Source organism: Prionailurus bengalensis, chromosome D1, assembly GCF_016509475.1.
Source record: "Prionailurus bengalensis isolate Pbe53 chromosome D1, Fcat_Pben_1.1_paternal_pri, whole genome shotgun sequence".
Taxonomy (NCBI): domain Eukaryota; kingdom Metazoa; phylum Chordata; class Mammalia; order Carnivora; family Felidae; genus Prionailurus; species Prionailurus bengalensis.
In genome coordinates this window covers 60889775-60905096 of record NC_057346.1, presented here as the reverse complement: position 1 = coordinate 60905096, position 15322 = coordinate 60889775, and the positions used below count along the sequence as shown (strand labels likewise).

The following is a 15322-nucleotide window of genomic DNA, read 5'->3' as shown; positions in this document are numbered from 1 at the left end:
GTTGAAAGCACATGTAGGACATTTGGGGATAATTACACCATTCTACCAAGGCATTCATTCATAAATGGCTTTGTCTCTACTCTGAGATTACTAATGATTAGATTTGTTGCTTCTGAATTAAGACCTTGACAATAGCCTTTCGAATCTGCTTAGTCTTCACACTGTAGATGATAGGGTTGAGCACAGGAGGGATGAGAAGGAAGACATTGGCCATGATGGTGTGGACAAACAGAGGTGCTGAATGGCCATAGCGATGGACAAGAGACAAGCTGATGAGAGGGATGTAGAAGATGGCAACAGCGCTGATGTGGGATATGCAGGTGTTGAAGGCTTTTTGCCGCCCCTCAGAGGAGGCAATGTTGAGAACGGATCGAATGATCAGGACATAGGAGATCAAGATGCAAGGACAATCAAACCCCGTCGTGGAAAAAAGTGCAAACAGACCAAGGATGCTGTTGATTCTGTTGTCTGTGCATGAGAGTTGAATGAGATCAACATGGTAGCAGTAAGAATGTGAAAGGGCCACAGCACGGCAGAAGGACAGCCTTTTGACAAAGAGCACCACTGGTAACATTACAGCAACGTTCCTTATCAACATGCTTATCCCAATCTGGGCAATCCTGGCATTGGTGAGGATGGTGGCATATCTCAGTGGATCACAGATGGCTACAAAACGGTCAAAGGCCATGGCCAATAGAACCCCAGACTCCATGAAAGTAAATCCATGGAGAAAGAACATCTGGGCAATGCAGGCATTTAAGGTGATTTCTCGAGCTTCAAACCAGAAAACACCAAGGGTAGTAGGAAGTGTGCACAGGGATAAGCTCAGGTCGAAGGCTGACAGCATAGAGAGGAAATAATACATGGGCTCATGGAGGTTCCGCTCACGGAGGACCACAAATAGGATCATGCTGTTCCCAGAGAGGGCGATGACATACAGGAGACAAAAAGGGATGGAGACCCAGACCTGGGCTGCTCTCAGGCCTGGGATACCCGTCAGGAAGAAGGTCAGAAGTTGAGCATTGGTATTATTGAGGACCAACATAATTAGGGACTGAGAAGACAGGGATATTCGAATAACTGAACATAATATAAATAATAAATATATACCTCATCACTTAGAACATCTTTCTGGCACTCTAACATTCACTGAGTTACTATTGCTGATTTTGTAAGTACTTTAGGTTTTTTATGAGCTTGCTAGTACTGGAAGCCTCTCTCCATGCTTCTCCTCATTTATTGAAGAGAGAAGATTCCCTGAATTATTCCACATCTAATTTTTCTTAAATCTATAGTTCTCTTTGATGACAACAAACATCACAACGAAGTCATCCCTTCCTCTCAACGTTCCTAGTAGAACACTTAAACAATATGATGAGAAAATTGGTTTCTAATATTTTTTTACTGAAGTATAATTAACATACAGTGTTATAGTAGTGTCAGCTGTACAATACAATAATATAATGGTTTGAAGTATTTTTTTAAAATAAATTACTAATCCTGAAATAAAGCACTGAAAAATCAAGTCACATTTGAAATGTGGATATTATTATTTGTTTTCCTGGGAAATATACAGAAGAATGCCAAAGACACCCCCAAGACACACATGTTTATATATGTGATTACAAGGTGGTCCAAAGAACCATCCTAACAAAAAAATTGTAACTCCCATTTGTTAAAGTTCTATGTGTTATTTGACATTTTATATGCATCATGTAATTTTATCCATACACCAACTCTAGGAGGTAGAACGGAAACTAAGACTCTAACATAAATCTCCTAAGGTTATCTTTATAAAGTACTAATTGTTGAGAGAAACCATATACATAATTAAGGTAGATGAAGAAGGAAGGAAGGAAGGAAGCAAGGGAGAGAAGAAAGGAAAGAAAGAATGAAAGAAAGAAAGAAAGAAAGAAAGAAAGAAAGAAAGAAAGGGAAGGAGGAAAAATCGAGAGATAGAGGAGAGGAAGGGAGGAAAAGAGGAAGAAAGACAAAGGGAGAGAGAAAGATAAACCTTGCCATTATTTTAACATAGTGCAGTAAGCACTACATTTTGATAAATAGCTCAGGCTGCTCCTAAAACACAAAGAACCTTAATAGCCATCATTTCTTGAACACATACTATGTGCCAAATGCAATCATCTTCATATCCATAATCTCATCCAATCATCACAACTATCCAATGAGGTATAAAAAGTTTTCATTCCTAATATTTTTATTAGGATACCGATGTTTAAAGTGATTAAGTAGTTTTCCCCAAATAATACAGTTAGACAGTAGAAAATCTGAAGTCAGAATCTGCATATAAGACTCCAATTCCTTCATTCAATAAGGCTGAGGAATGCATAGGAAGAATCTCTAAACCAGTCTGACAAATGTCCCTGGCAAACATTTTTCAAATTTGTACCTTCCAGAGACACATTTTGGTCAATGTAGCATCTCTGGAGTAGAGTCTTAAGTTTCAGGTGTTAATTCTCTATGAATTATGTAAATACAAAGCTCTTCAGGCTTCTGGGGAAAAGAATCTCATTGATGGTCTGTGTGCACAAAGGGCCAGAGAATCAGGTGTTGAGGCTACACCCACTATGGAAAACAACAGTAAAATAGAATTGCCAGATTTGGTTACTAATTTTTTTAAAGCTTATTTATTTATTTTCAGAGAGACAGTGAGAGTGAATGGGGGTAGGGGCAGAGACACATGGAGAGAGAATCCCAAGCAGTCTCCACACCATCAGCAGAACCAGATGCAGGGCTCAAACTCACAAACCGTAAGATCATGACCTGAGCAGAAATCAAGAATCAGATACTTAACTGATTAAGCCACCCAGGAGCCCTTGATTGACTCATTTTTGTGATCCTTTCATTTATCCTTTCATTTACCTATTATTCTAAGGATACTTTCTTTCTGGGAATTTTCTCTCCTCACGTACTGGCACTAATCTCTATTACTTTTCTCCCACCACTCAGTAATTTCTCTCTCTGGCTTCCCACTCCCCACCCAAAGAACCTTAACTTTGAAATCCTTCAGGAATCTGCATTTTGCCCATTCTCAAGTCATTTAAATTATCTTGCCTATTCTCACAGTTTCATCTTTCATTTATTTAATGAAAAATTTCAAATAATATCTGATGGCAGCTGTGATTTCCAAGTTCTTGAAGATAGATGTTCCTTCTGAACATTACCATATGGATTTCTTATGCGTAAATCAAATTCAGTATGTTCAAAACCAAACTGACCATTTTCCCCTATGCCCTATACTTGTTCTTAATCCTTTATATTCTGAATAAAGCTTATAATTTTCACAAAATTAACCAATTCTCTAAATCATAACTCTGGGAGTTGTCCTGTATGTTTACATCTTTCCCAATCACCAAGTCCCTTCTGCTCAAACTCTAAAGACTTTCTCCTTCCACCTCTTCTTTATTTAAGCACAAAATAATCTCTTTCAGATCTTCATGCTGTCTAACCATGCCTATTAAATTAACCTACAAATAATAATAACGTATTATAAATATAAAATGACAAGGGCTCCAAAGCAATAACAACATCCATTTATTAAGCATCTTCTCTATGCCAGAAAAATAAAAACAAGAAAACAATCCTTTAGACTGAATAAAAATGAGAAAGCCACATATGAGAATCTATAAAAGAAGACACTGGAGTGTAATATGTAGTCTGAATAACATAAATTTATTAGAAAACAAGGGTGTAAACTATTATTTTTAAAATTTTTTCAATAGTAGATGCTAGGAAAATATTTAAGTAAAAGTGAAAGAAGAAGAAATTAATAAAGATTAAGAGCACAAATGAATGAGTTAACTGTAAAACCAAAGTTGATTACTTAAAAAGAAAATATATGGGGGCATCTGGGTGGCTCAGTCAGTTAAGCATCCGACTTTGGATGTCATGATCTCACAGTTTGTGGGTTTGAGCCCTGCATCGGGTTTTGTGCTGACAGGTCAGAGCCTGGAGCCTGTTTCAGATTTTGTGTCTCCCTGTGTCCCTGCCCCTCCCCTGCTTGTGTTCTATCTCTCTCTCTCTCTCTTTCAAAAATAAATAAACATTTAAAAAAAGCCAAAAAGAAACTATATGAACTTATTTAAAAGTGGTCAAGAAAATTTTAGAGAAAGCATGATTAACAGCATAAGAAATGGAAAAGAAAACAAAAGGATAGAGAAATAAAATTTTAAATATAATGGTTTAAGGATGCATAAGTATAACAATATATTGGGTAACAGATATAAAATTGACTTTATAGAAAAACATCAATCACCAATTTAGCCCAAGAAATCAAATCCAACAGAAATGGCAATGATGGAGGTAGGGAAGATGGCGGCTTAGGAGGACTCTGGGCTCACTGCGCATCCTGCTGATCACTTAGATTCCACCTACACCTGCCTAACTAACCCAGAAAACCACCAGAAGACTAGCAGAATGGAGTCTCTGGAGCCAAGCACAGGTGAGAGGCCCACGAAAGAGGGTAGGAAGGGCGGAGAGGCAGTGCGCCCTGCACGGACTGGCGGGAGGGAGCCGGGGTGGAAGGGCGCCTGCCGCCAAGCAGAGCCCCCGAGTCTGGTTTGCAAAAGCGGAGGGGCCGGACAGAGTGTGTTCCAACAGCAAGCTCCACTTAGCATCTGGGAGGTCACAAGTAAACAGCTCTGCTCGGAAAGCAGGAAGGCTGGAGGATAAAGGGAGGGAGAGTTGCTGAGCCCCTGGACAACAGAGCTCAGTTTGGTGGGGAACAGAGGGGTTCGCCAGAGCCATCTCCCTCGCCAATCCCCCAGCCAAAATCCCAAGGGAACCAGTTCCTGCCAGGGAACTTGCTTGCTCCACACAAACACCCAACGCTGTGCTTCTGCGGAGCCACCCCTCTGGCAGCGGGTCTGCCACAGGGCCCCTCCTGAAGTATATCACCTAAGGAGAAGCAAGCTAAGCCTGCCCCTCCTGCCCCTGTGCACCTTGCCTACCCACCCCAGGTAATATGCCAGATCCCCAGCATCACAAGCCTGGCAGGGTGCAAGTAGCCCAGACGAGCCATGCCACCCCACAGTGAATCCCGCCCCTAGGAGAGGGGAAGAGAAGGCACACACCAGTCTGACTGTGGCCCCAGCGGTGAGCTGGGGGCAGACATCGGGTCTGACTGCAGCCCTGCCCACCAAAGCAGTTATTCAAGACAGCACAGGGGAAGTGCCCGCAGTCCCGCACCACTCCAGGGACTATCCAAAATGACCAAACGGAAGAATTCCCCTCAAAAGAATCTCCAGGAAATAACAACAGCCAATGAATGATCAAAAAGGGTTTAAATAATATAACAGAAAGTGAATTTAGAATAATAGTCATAAAATTAATCGCTGGGCTTGAAAACAGTATACAGGACAGCAGAGAATCTCTTGCTACAGAGATCAAGGGACTAAGGAACAGTCACGAGGAGCTGAAAAACGCTTTAAACGAAATGCATAACAAAATGGGAACCACCACGGCTCGGCTTGAAGAGGCAGAGGAGAGAATAGGTGAACTAGAAGATAAAGTTATGGAAAAAGAGGAAGCTGAGAAAAAGAGAGATAAAAAAATCCAGGAGTATGAGGGGAAAATTAGAGAACTAAGTGATACACTAAAAAGAAATAATATACACATAATTGGTATCCCAGAGGAGGAAGAGAGAGGGAAAGGTGCTGAAGGTGCACTTGAAGAAATAATAGCTGAGAACTTCCCTGAACTGAGGAAGGAAAAGGGCATTGAAATCCAAGAGGCACAGAGAACTCCCTTCAGACGTAACTTGAATCGATCTTCTGCACGACATGTCACAGTGAAACTCGCAAAATACAAGGATAAAGAGAAAATTCTGAAAGCAGCAAGGGGTAAACATGCCCTCACATATAAAGGGACACCTATAAGACTCGTGACTGATCTCTCTTTTGAAACTTGGCAGGCCAGAAAGGATTGGCACGAGATCTTCCATGTATTGAACAGAAAAAATATGCAGCCGAGAATCCTTTATCCAGCAAGTCTGTCATTTAGAATAGAAGGAGAGATAAAGGTCTTCCCAAACAAACCAAAACTGAAGGAATTTGTCACCACTAAACCAGCCCTACAAGAGATCCTAAGGGGGATCCTGTCAGACAAAGTCCCAGAGACATCACTATAAGCATAAAACATACAGACATCACAATGACTCTAAACCAGTATCTTTCTATAATAACACTGAATGTAAATGGATTAAATGCGCCAACCAAAAGACATAGGGTATCAGAATGGATGAAAAAACAAGACCCATCTATTTGCTGTCTACAAGAGACTCATTTTAGATATGAGGACACCTTTAGATTGAGAGTGAGGGGATGGAGAACTATTTATCATGCGACTGGAAGCCAAAAGAAAGCTGGAGTAGCCATACTTATATCAGACAAACTAGACTTTAAATTAAAGGCTGTAAAAAGAGATGAAGAGGGCATTATATAATAATTACAGGGTCTATCCATCAAGAAGAGCTAACATTTATAAATGTCTATGCATTGAATACCGGAGCCCCCAAATATATAAAACAATTACTCACAAACACAAGCAACCTTATTGATAAGAATGTGGTAATTGCAGGAGACTTTAACACCCCACTTACAGAAATGGATAGATCATCTAGACACACGGTCAATGAAGAAACAAGGGCCCTGAATGACACATTGGATCAGATGGACTTGACAGATATATTTAGAACTCTGCATCCCAAAGCAACAGAATATACTTTCTTCTCGAGTGCACATGGAACATTCTCCAAGATAGATCATATACTGGGTCACAAAACAGCCCTTCATAAGTATACAAGAATTGAAATAATACCATGAATACTTTCAGACCACAATGCCATGAAGCTTGAAATCAACCACAGGAAAAAGTCTGGAAAACCTCCAAAAGCATGGAGGCTAAAGAAAACCCGACTAAAGAAGGAGTGGGTCAACCAGGCAATTAGAGAAGAAATTAAAAAATATATGGAAACAAATGAAAATGAAAATACAACAATCCAAACGCTTTGGGACGCAGCAAAGGCAGTCCTGAGAGGAAAATACATTGGAATCCAGGCCTATCTCAGGAAACAAGAAAAATCCCAAATACAAAATCTAACATCACACCTAAAGGAAATAGAAGCAGAACAGCAAAGGCAGCCTAAACCCAGCAGAAGAAGAGAAATAATAAAGATCAGAGCAGTAATAAACAATATAGAATCTAAAAAAACTGTAGAGCAGATCAATGAAACCAAGAGTTGGTTTTTTGAAAAAATAAACAAAATTGACAAACCTCTAGCCAGGCTTCTCAAAAAGAAAAGGGAGATGACCCAAATACATAAAATCATGAATTAAAATGGAATTATTACAACCAATCCCTCAGAGATACAAACAATTATCAGGGAATACTATGAAAAATTATATGCCAACAAATTGGACAACCTGGAAGAAATGGACAAATTCCTGAACACCCACACGCTTCCAAAACTCAACCAGGAGGAAATAGAAAATTGAACAGACCCATAACCAGTGAAGAAATTGAATCGGTTATCAAAAATCTCCCAACAAATAAGAGTCTAGCACCAGATGCCTTCCCAGGGGAGTTCTACCAGACATTTAAAGCAGAGATAATACCTATCCTTCTCAAGCTATTCCAAGAAATAGAAAGGGAAGGAAAACTTCCAGACTCATTCTATGAAGCCAGTATTACTTTGATTCCTAAACCAGACAGAGACCCAGTAAAAAAAGAGAACTACAGGCCAATATCCCTGATGAATATGGATGCAAAAATTCTCAATAAGATACTAGCAAATCGAATTCAACGGCATATAAAAAGAATTATTCACCATGATCAAGTGGGATTCATTCCTGGGAGGCAGGGATGGTTCAACATTTGCAAATCAATCAACGTGATACATCACATGAATAAAAGAAAAGAGAAGAACCATATGATCCTGTCAATCGATGCAGAAAAGGCCTTCGACAAAATCCAGCACCCTTTCTTAATAAAAACCCTTGAGAAAGTCGGGATAGATGGAACATAATTAAAAATCATAAAAGCCATTTATGAAAAGCCCACAGCCAACATCATCCTCAACGGGGAAAAACTGAGAGCTTTTTCCCTGAGATCAGGAACATGACAGGGATGCCCACTCTCACTGCTGTTGTTTAACATAGTGCTGGAAGTTCTAGCATCAGCAATCAGACAACAAAAGGAAATCAAAGGCATCAAAATTGGCAAAGATGAAGTCAAGCTTTCGCTTTTTGCAGATGACATGATATTATACATGGAAAATCCAATAGACTCCACCAAAAGTCTGCTAGAACTGATACAGGAATTCAGCAAAGTTGCAGGATACAAAATCAATGTACAGAAATCAGTTGCATTCTTATACACTAACAATGAAGCAACAGAAAGACAAAGAAAGAAACTGATCCCATTCACAATTGCACCAAGAAGCATAAAATACCTAGGAATAAATCTAACCAAAGATGTAAAGGATCTGTATTGTGAAAACTATAGAAAGCTTATGAAGGTAATTGAAGAAGATTTAAAGAAATGGAAAGACATTCCCTGCTCACGGATTGGAATAATAAATATTGTCAAAATGTCAATACTACCCAAAGCTATCTACACATTCAATGCAATCCCAATCAAAATTGCACCAGCATTCTTCTCGAAACTAGAACAAGGAATTCTAAAATTCATATGGAACCACAAAAGGCCCCGGATAGCCAAAGGAATTTTGAAGAAGAAGACCAAAGCAGGAGGCATCACAATCCCAGACTTTAGCCTCTACTACAAAGCTGTCATCATCAAGATAGCATGGTATTGGCACCAAAACAGACACATAGACCAATGGAATGAATAGAAACCCCAGAACTAGACCCACAAATGTATGGCCAACTCATCTTTGACAAAGCAGGAAAGAACATCCAATGGAAAAAAGACAGCCTCTTTAACAAATGGTGTGGGGAGAACTGGACAGCAACATGCAGAAGAATGAAACTAGACCACTTTCTCACACCATTCACAAACATAAACTCAAAATGGACAAAGGACCTGAATGTGAGACAGGAAACCATCAAAACCCTAGAGGAGAAAGCAGGAAAAGACCTCTCTGACCTCAGCCATAGCAATCTCTTACTCGACACATCCCCAAAGGCAAGGAATTAAAAGCAAAAGTGAATTACTGGGACCTTATGAAGATAAAAAGCTTCTGCACAGCAAAGGAAACAACCAACAAAACTAAAAGGCAGCCAACAGAATGGGAAAAGATATTTGCAAATGACATATCAGACAAAGGGCTAGTATCCAAAATCTATAAAGAGCTCACCAAACTCCACACCCGAAAAACAAATAATCCAGTGAAGAAATGGGCAGAAAATGAATAGACACTTCTCTAAAGAAGACATCTGGATGGCACATGAAAAGATGTTCAGCGTCGCTCCTTATCAGGGAAATACAAATCAAAACCACACTCAGATATCACCTCACGCCAGTCAGAGTGGCCAAAATGAACAAATCAGGAGACTATAGATGCTGGAGAGGATGTGGAGAAACGGGAACCCTCTTGCACTGTTGGTGGGAATGCAAACTAGTGTAGCCACTCTGAAAAACAGTGTGGAGGTTCCTCAGAAAATTAAAAATAGACCTACCCTATGACCCAGCATTAGCACTGCTAGGAATTTAACCAAGGGATACAGGAGTACTGAGGCATAGGGGCACTTGTACCCCAATGTTTATAGCAGCACTCTCAACAACAGCCAAATTATGGAAAGAGCCTAAATGTCCATCAACTGATGAATGGATAAAGAAATTGTGGTTTATATACACAATGGAGTACTACAGGGCAATGAGAAAGAACAAAATATGGGCCTTTGTAGCAACGTGGATGGAACTGGAGAGTGTGATGCTAAGTGAAATAAGCCATGCAGAGAAAGACAGATACCCTATGTTTTCATTCTTATGTGGATCCTGAGAAACTTAATAGAAACCCATGGGGGAGGGGAAGAAAAAAAAAAGAGGTTAGAGTGGGAGAGAGCCAAATCATAAGAGACTCTTAAAAACTGAGAACAAACTGAGGGTTGATGGGGGGTAGGAGGGAGGGGAGGGTGGGTGATGGGTATTGAGGAGAGCACCTTTTGGGATGAGCACTGGGTGTTGTATGGAAACTAATTTCACAATAAATTTCATATATTGAAAAGAAAGAAAGAAAGAAAGAAAGAAAGAAAGAAAGAAAGAAAGAAAGAAAGAAAGAAAGAAAGAAAGAAATGGCAATGATGAGGATATTTGAAGAAACCAAATTTGAAGAAAAAAAAAGAGTATTTCTAAAATTCTAGTAGAGTGAAAAAGAGGGAATTTTGCACTACCATCCCCTCCACCAAGGATCATTTGGCAATGCCTGGGGACGGTTTTGGTTGTCACGACTGGGGAGGGAGTGTACTGGCATCTAGTGGGTCCACGTCAGGGATGCTTATATCCTCAAATGCACAAGACAACAAAGGACTATCCATCCCAAATTGTTAACAAGGCTGAGGTTGAGAAATCCTATTCTTGAGCGTGTAAATAGATGAAAAGCTATTCATATAATTACTTATGATGGCACATGCAAACATTATAAATAACCTTTCGCAAGTCAGATGTAACTGTCCCTTTAAAGAATATTGCACTTTGAAACACTACACTTTGTCTTACAAATGAAAAAAATATTCAGCTCAAGAAATCTATTAATGATGTGGCTATACTAACAGGTTACTGGTGGAAAACCTGATCAAGACTTGAGGGAAAAATCAGAAAATGTAATGGCAATTCAAGATAAAATTATTAATATTTAGGTAGAAAATAGCTCCCTGAATGAAAGACATCTAGAAATTTGGAACAAAGCATATTTACTGGTGACCAATTAAAAGCATTTCTTTTTTTTTATTTTTTTTATTATTATGTTTATTTATTTCTGAGACAGAGAGAGACAGAGCATGAGTGGGGAAGGGGCAGAGATAGAGGGAGACACAGAATCAGAAGCAGGCTCCAGACTCTGAGCTGTCAGCACAGAGCCTGACGGGCGGCTCCAACTCACAAACCGTGAGATCATGACCTGAGCCGAAGTCAGTCGCTCAACCGACTGAGCCACCCAGGCGCCCCTAAAAGCATTTCTATTAAGGTCAGTACAAGATAAAGATATTTACTATCACAACTAGTATTCAACATTCTATGGAAAAATCTTAGTAAATGAAAAAAGATAAGTAAATAAAAGGAGAATGTTACTCTTAAAAAGAAATTTTTAAAAGACTTTAGGTTTTAATTGATTCTTTACTTAAAAATCTAAAAGAAAAGGCTGCAAACTCTTAAAATAGAGTTCACTAATGTGACCACATAGAATATAAATAAATAAATAGCTATTCCTGTTCATAAAAATTAACCATTGAGGGAATTTTATAAAAATAAGGATTTATTTACAATAGCCACCAAACTATAAAAGTATTGGTATAACACAATGTCTGTATTGTTAGAGAGAAGAGGCCTCTAAAAATTTAGTGAACATAAAAAAGTCCTTTATTTCTTTCCTGAAGATAGAAATATCCAATAGTGAAACAATGTGAATTCTTGCCTTAATATTCTCATAAATTAAAGCATTATCAATCAATAACACACAAGATTGTTTAATGGACAGTGATAGATGGATCCTAAAGTGTATTAGATACAATAAATGTATAAATATATTCAGTATAATATTGAAAATGACAGAGAGGGGATTTGTCCTTTGATATATCAAAATGTAATATGAAGTTATTATAATAACAAAATATAATATTGTCAAAGTTTAAAAATATATGTCCCCAGGAAAGAATAGCATTTCAAAAAAATGTGTGATGAGGATAAAGAATATGATGACAATGGCATTTTATATCACTAGAAAAAGTAACTGATAGGTGATAAATGATATTTGGTCAATTGGCTAACAATTTATAAAAATATTCATCTATCCCTATTTTACACAGACCCCTGCATTTGAATTTAAAAATTCAAGGTAAAACCAACCCCTATAATATTAAGAGTAAATAAAAGAAAATGCATTTGTGACTTTTTTAGGGAACGCCTTCTACTTAAGATGAAAATAAAACCATTAAATAAAATACTGATAGAAAACACTGCACCAAATTTAAATACTATTGATTACAAAAAATGCCTGTGAACAAAATTAAAAGTACAGCATATCATACATGCATTAGAAGGCTAAGACCAAAGACTGCTGCTGCATGCCCTTCCAAATAGATTGTGTGTCTGTTGCTTGAGGACAGTCTGTGGTTTGATCGATGGTGAGGGAGTTGGGAATGGGAAACATAACACTAAGCAGATTTCTGTTTCCAGAGGTTTTGGTCATGAAGGACATAGTGGACATTGGAATGTATTATTCTGATCCAGTAGCATAACAAATATGAAGGCAGGTGTCTTTACTCCTACATTGATGGGAGGTAGGACCTTGGTGACCCATTCCCATCTAAGATTCCTCATCTGTAAACCTTGAACTTAAAAAAATATCCCTGCCTATTTCCAGTTTGTCTGTGACAACTGGTCAAATACCAAGATGCATTTGAAGTACTTCTTTATTTTTTTTTTTAATTTTTAATGTTTATTTATTTTTGAGAGAGAGGGAGAGACAGAGCACAAGTGGGGCAGGGGCAGAAAGAGAGGGAGACACAGAATCTAAGCAGGTTCCAGGCTCTGAGCTATCAGTGCAGAGCCCAGTGCAGGGCTCTAACTCATAAACTGCAAGATCATGACCTGAGCCGAAGTCGGACGCTGAACCGACTGAGCCACCCAGATGTCCCTGAATTACTTCTTTCTAAATATAAATGGCTTGTGTGAAGACACTTGTTAGAAAGCTCAGACTACCAGGATCCTGTAAAAAGGTGGAGCTGATGCCAAGTGAAAGAACTCAAAAAACTTATTTTCTAGCAAATGAGGATATGGAAATCAGTCAAATTTAAAAGCTGAGTGAAGCAATAAACTATACAATACATGTCAAATTTGGACCACACAGAATTACAACAATTCACTCCACTTCCTTGACATAACTGAATTCAGTGTTTTTCTCCTTGGAATAAATATTCGTTTGCAAACTTCTGGCTGATATCTCACTTAATTCCCACAACATTCAGCTTGTGCCTGCCGCTCTGAATGCCTCTTCCCATTATCTGTACTCTTCTACTTCTGATTTGCAGTCCTGTGTTTCTCAGTACCTACCCTGCTCCATGCCTCCCACTGGTTCATCCAACCTCACCCTCCACATTGGCTCTCACAGTCCCTCTCCTTGGTCTGCTCTTTCTGCTCCTGCTATCTTACCTGGCTCCCAACAGAGGCAGAGCTGTCTTTCCCACTCACCGACCAGCCACCTATGCATGTGGGTGCCTCTATAAGGAGCCCAGCATGTAACCCAGCTCTGCTGCCAAGAGACCCTTGGGGCTTACAAATAATATAATCAGATGAGCAGCATGATTCTAGGTGTGAGGACTAGGCTTTCCCTAAGAGGCTCATCACTAGACTGAAGCAGATCAGTAATATGTTTACCATTCTCTTTTAATTGTTTTTAAAATTATTGTTAATATTTAATTACTTAAATTTTAACTATTTAAATATTTGTAATATTTTTCAATAAATATAAAACATTCTTTTTTCTCTCCATTAACTTTAGATCCTATTTATTGCCATATAAGCTGCAGGCAAGAAATACCCTCACACTTCCTCCTTCTTTTCCTTCTCCATTCCCAAATTTAGTCACCTACACTGTAATATTTGTCTGGATAAGATATATAAATTTATGTAAAGTGTTAAAGCTATGATTAAATATTGCATATTTGTGTTTCAGTTGTTTGAGCCTTAAAGGAAATAAATTTTGACTGAAATTTTTTTTATTTGATTTTTATTTGATTAAATACACATTATTCAACACAGAATCTAGAATACATGGTGTTACTAATATAACATCAATTCTTTCCTTTTCTACTGATTCTATTGCCCATAATTATGTCAAATTTCTATTTAATTTACATTGGACCATGGTTTTCTTGGACAACTTTCTGTTTTCTGAAATTCAAATTACCTTCTATTTTCCTTGCTTACAGGATAAAGACAAGCTTTCTTCATCATCTCCCTAATGCTTTACGGCTATTTATTCATAATGATAATTAAATGCTTGCAAAATCAAATGACCATACAAATATTCTCAAGATCTTATTAAAATGAAAATTCTGATTCATTAGGTCTGAGATGGAGCATGATTTCTGAATTTCTGACACCCCTTCTTCTCTGAGGATTTATTTTGTGCAAGGCTTTAAAACATTCTGCATTTTCTTAAGGTTATTTCTTTATTTGGAGAGAGAGACAGCATGAGTGGGGGAGGGGCAGAGGGAGAGAATCCCAACCATGCTCTTCACTGCCAGCACAGAGCCCAATGTGGGGCTTGAACTCAGAAAACTGTGATATCATAACCTGAACCAAAACCAGACACTCAACCTACTGAACCACCAAGGCGCTCCTATATTCTGCATTTTTTAAAGTATATCAAAATGCTGCTTTCCTGGGATTACTTTACATGATATCCTTGAATAATTTCCACTCATACTTGGTTGGCGATTGGATATCCATTTTATTTTGCTGAAGCACACACTCTAGTTTTATTAAGAAAAAAAAAAAAAGGAGGCAGAAAATGATAAATATTCTGTGTTCCTGCCTGTCAAAAAAACTGTTTTTGCTCTTACACTTTATTGATGGATTTGGCTGTATATAGAATTGTTAGGCTATAATAATTTCTCTGAACATTTTCAAGGTTTAGTTTAATATAATGAATAAGACTAGAGATAACAGTTCTGGTTCTGTATGTCTACACTGTAAAACTTAACTCCTTGCTGCCTTAGTTTCTCTACCTGTAAAATGTTGATACCTATTTCATTGAGTTGTTGTACAGAATCAGTAAATCTGTAGTTTTTAAACTGTTAGAATACAAATTGGCATATAGAAACTATCAAACAAATCTTCCCTATTCATAGCTAGGTTTTTATAAACCAAAATTTAACTTTCTGGTCTTTCTTTACAGGTCTTTACTCTAAAGCATTAGGTTCTACTTTTCTTATCCTTGGTACTTTGAAATTTCACAATATTGTTTTTATATATGCTTTTTTTTTCCAGTTCTTTATTCTTTTTTCCTTCTTTGCTCAGTAGTATTCAATTGGATAAATGTAGCAAATTTGTTTAATCTCCAATTGACAGATTTGAGTTGTTTTCACATCTTAGCTGTTTATACATACAGCTACTATAAACATTC

At 38.1% G+C, this 15322-nt stretch overlaps 1 protein-coding gene across 1 annotated transcript; it reads right to left on the bottom strand.

The window, feature by feature from the left end:
* Nucleotides 1-97: 97 nt before the first annotated feature.
* On the bottom strand, nucleotides 98-1045 carry LOC122483432 (olfactory receptor 51F2). The gene has a single exon (XM_043580438.1). It carries the CDS (start codon nucleotides 1043-1045, stop codon nucleotides 98-100), a length of 948 nt encoding a protein of 315 aa, XP_043436373.1.
* Between the last annotated feature and the right edge of the window lie 14277 nt (nucleotides 1046-15322).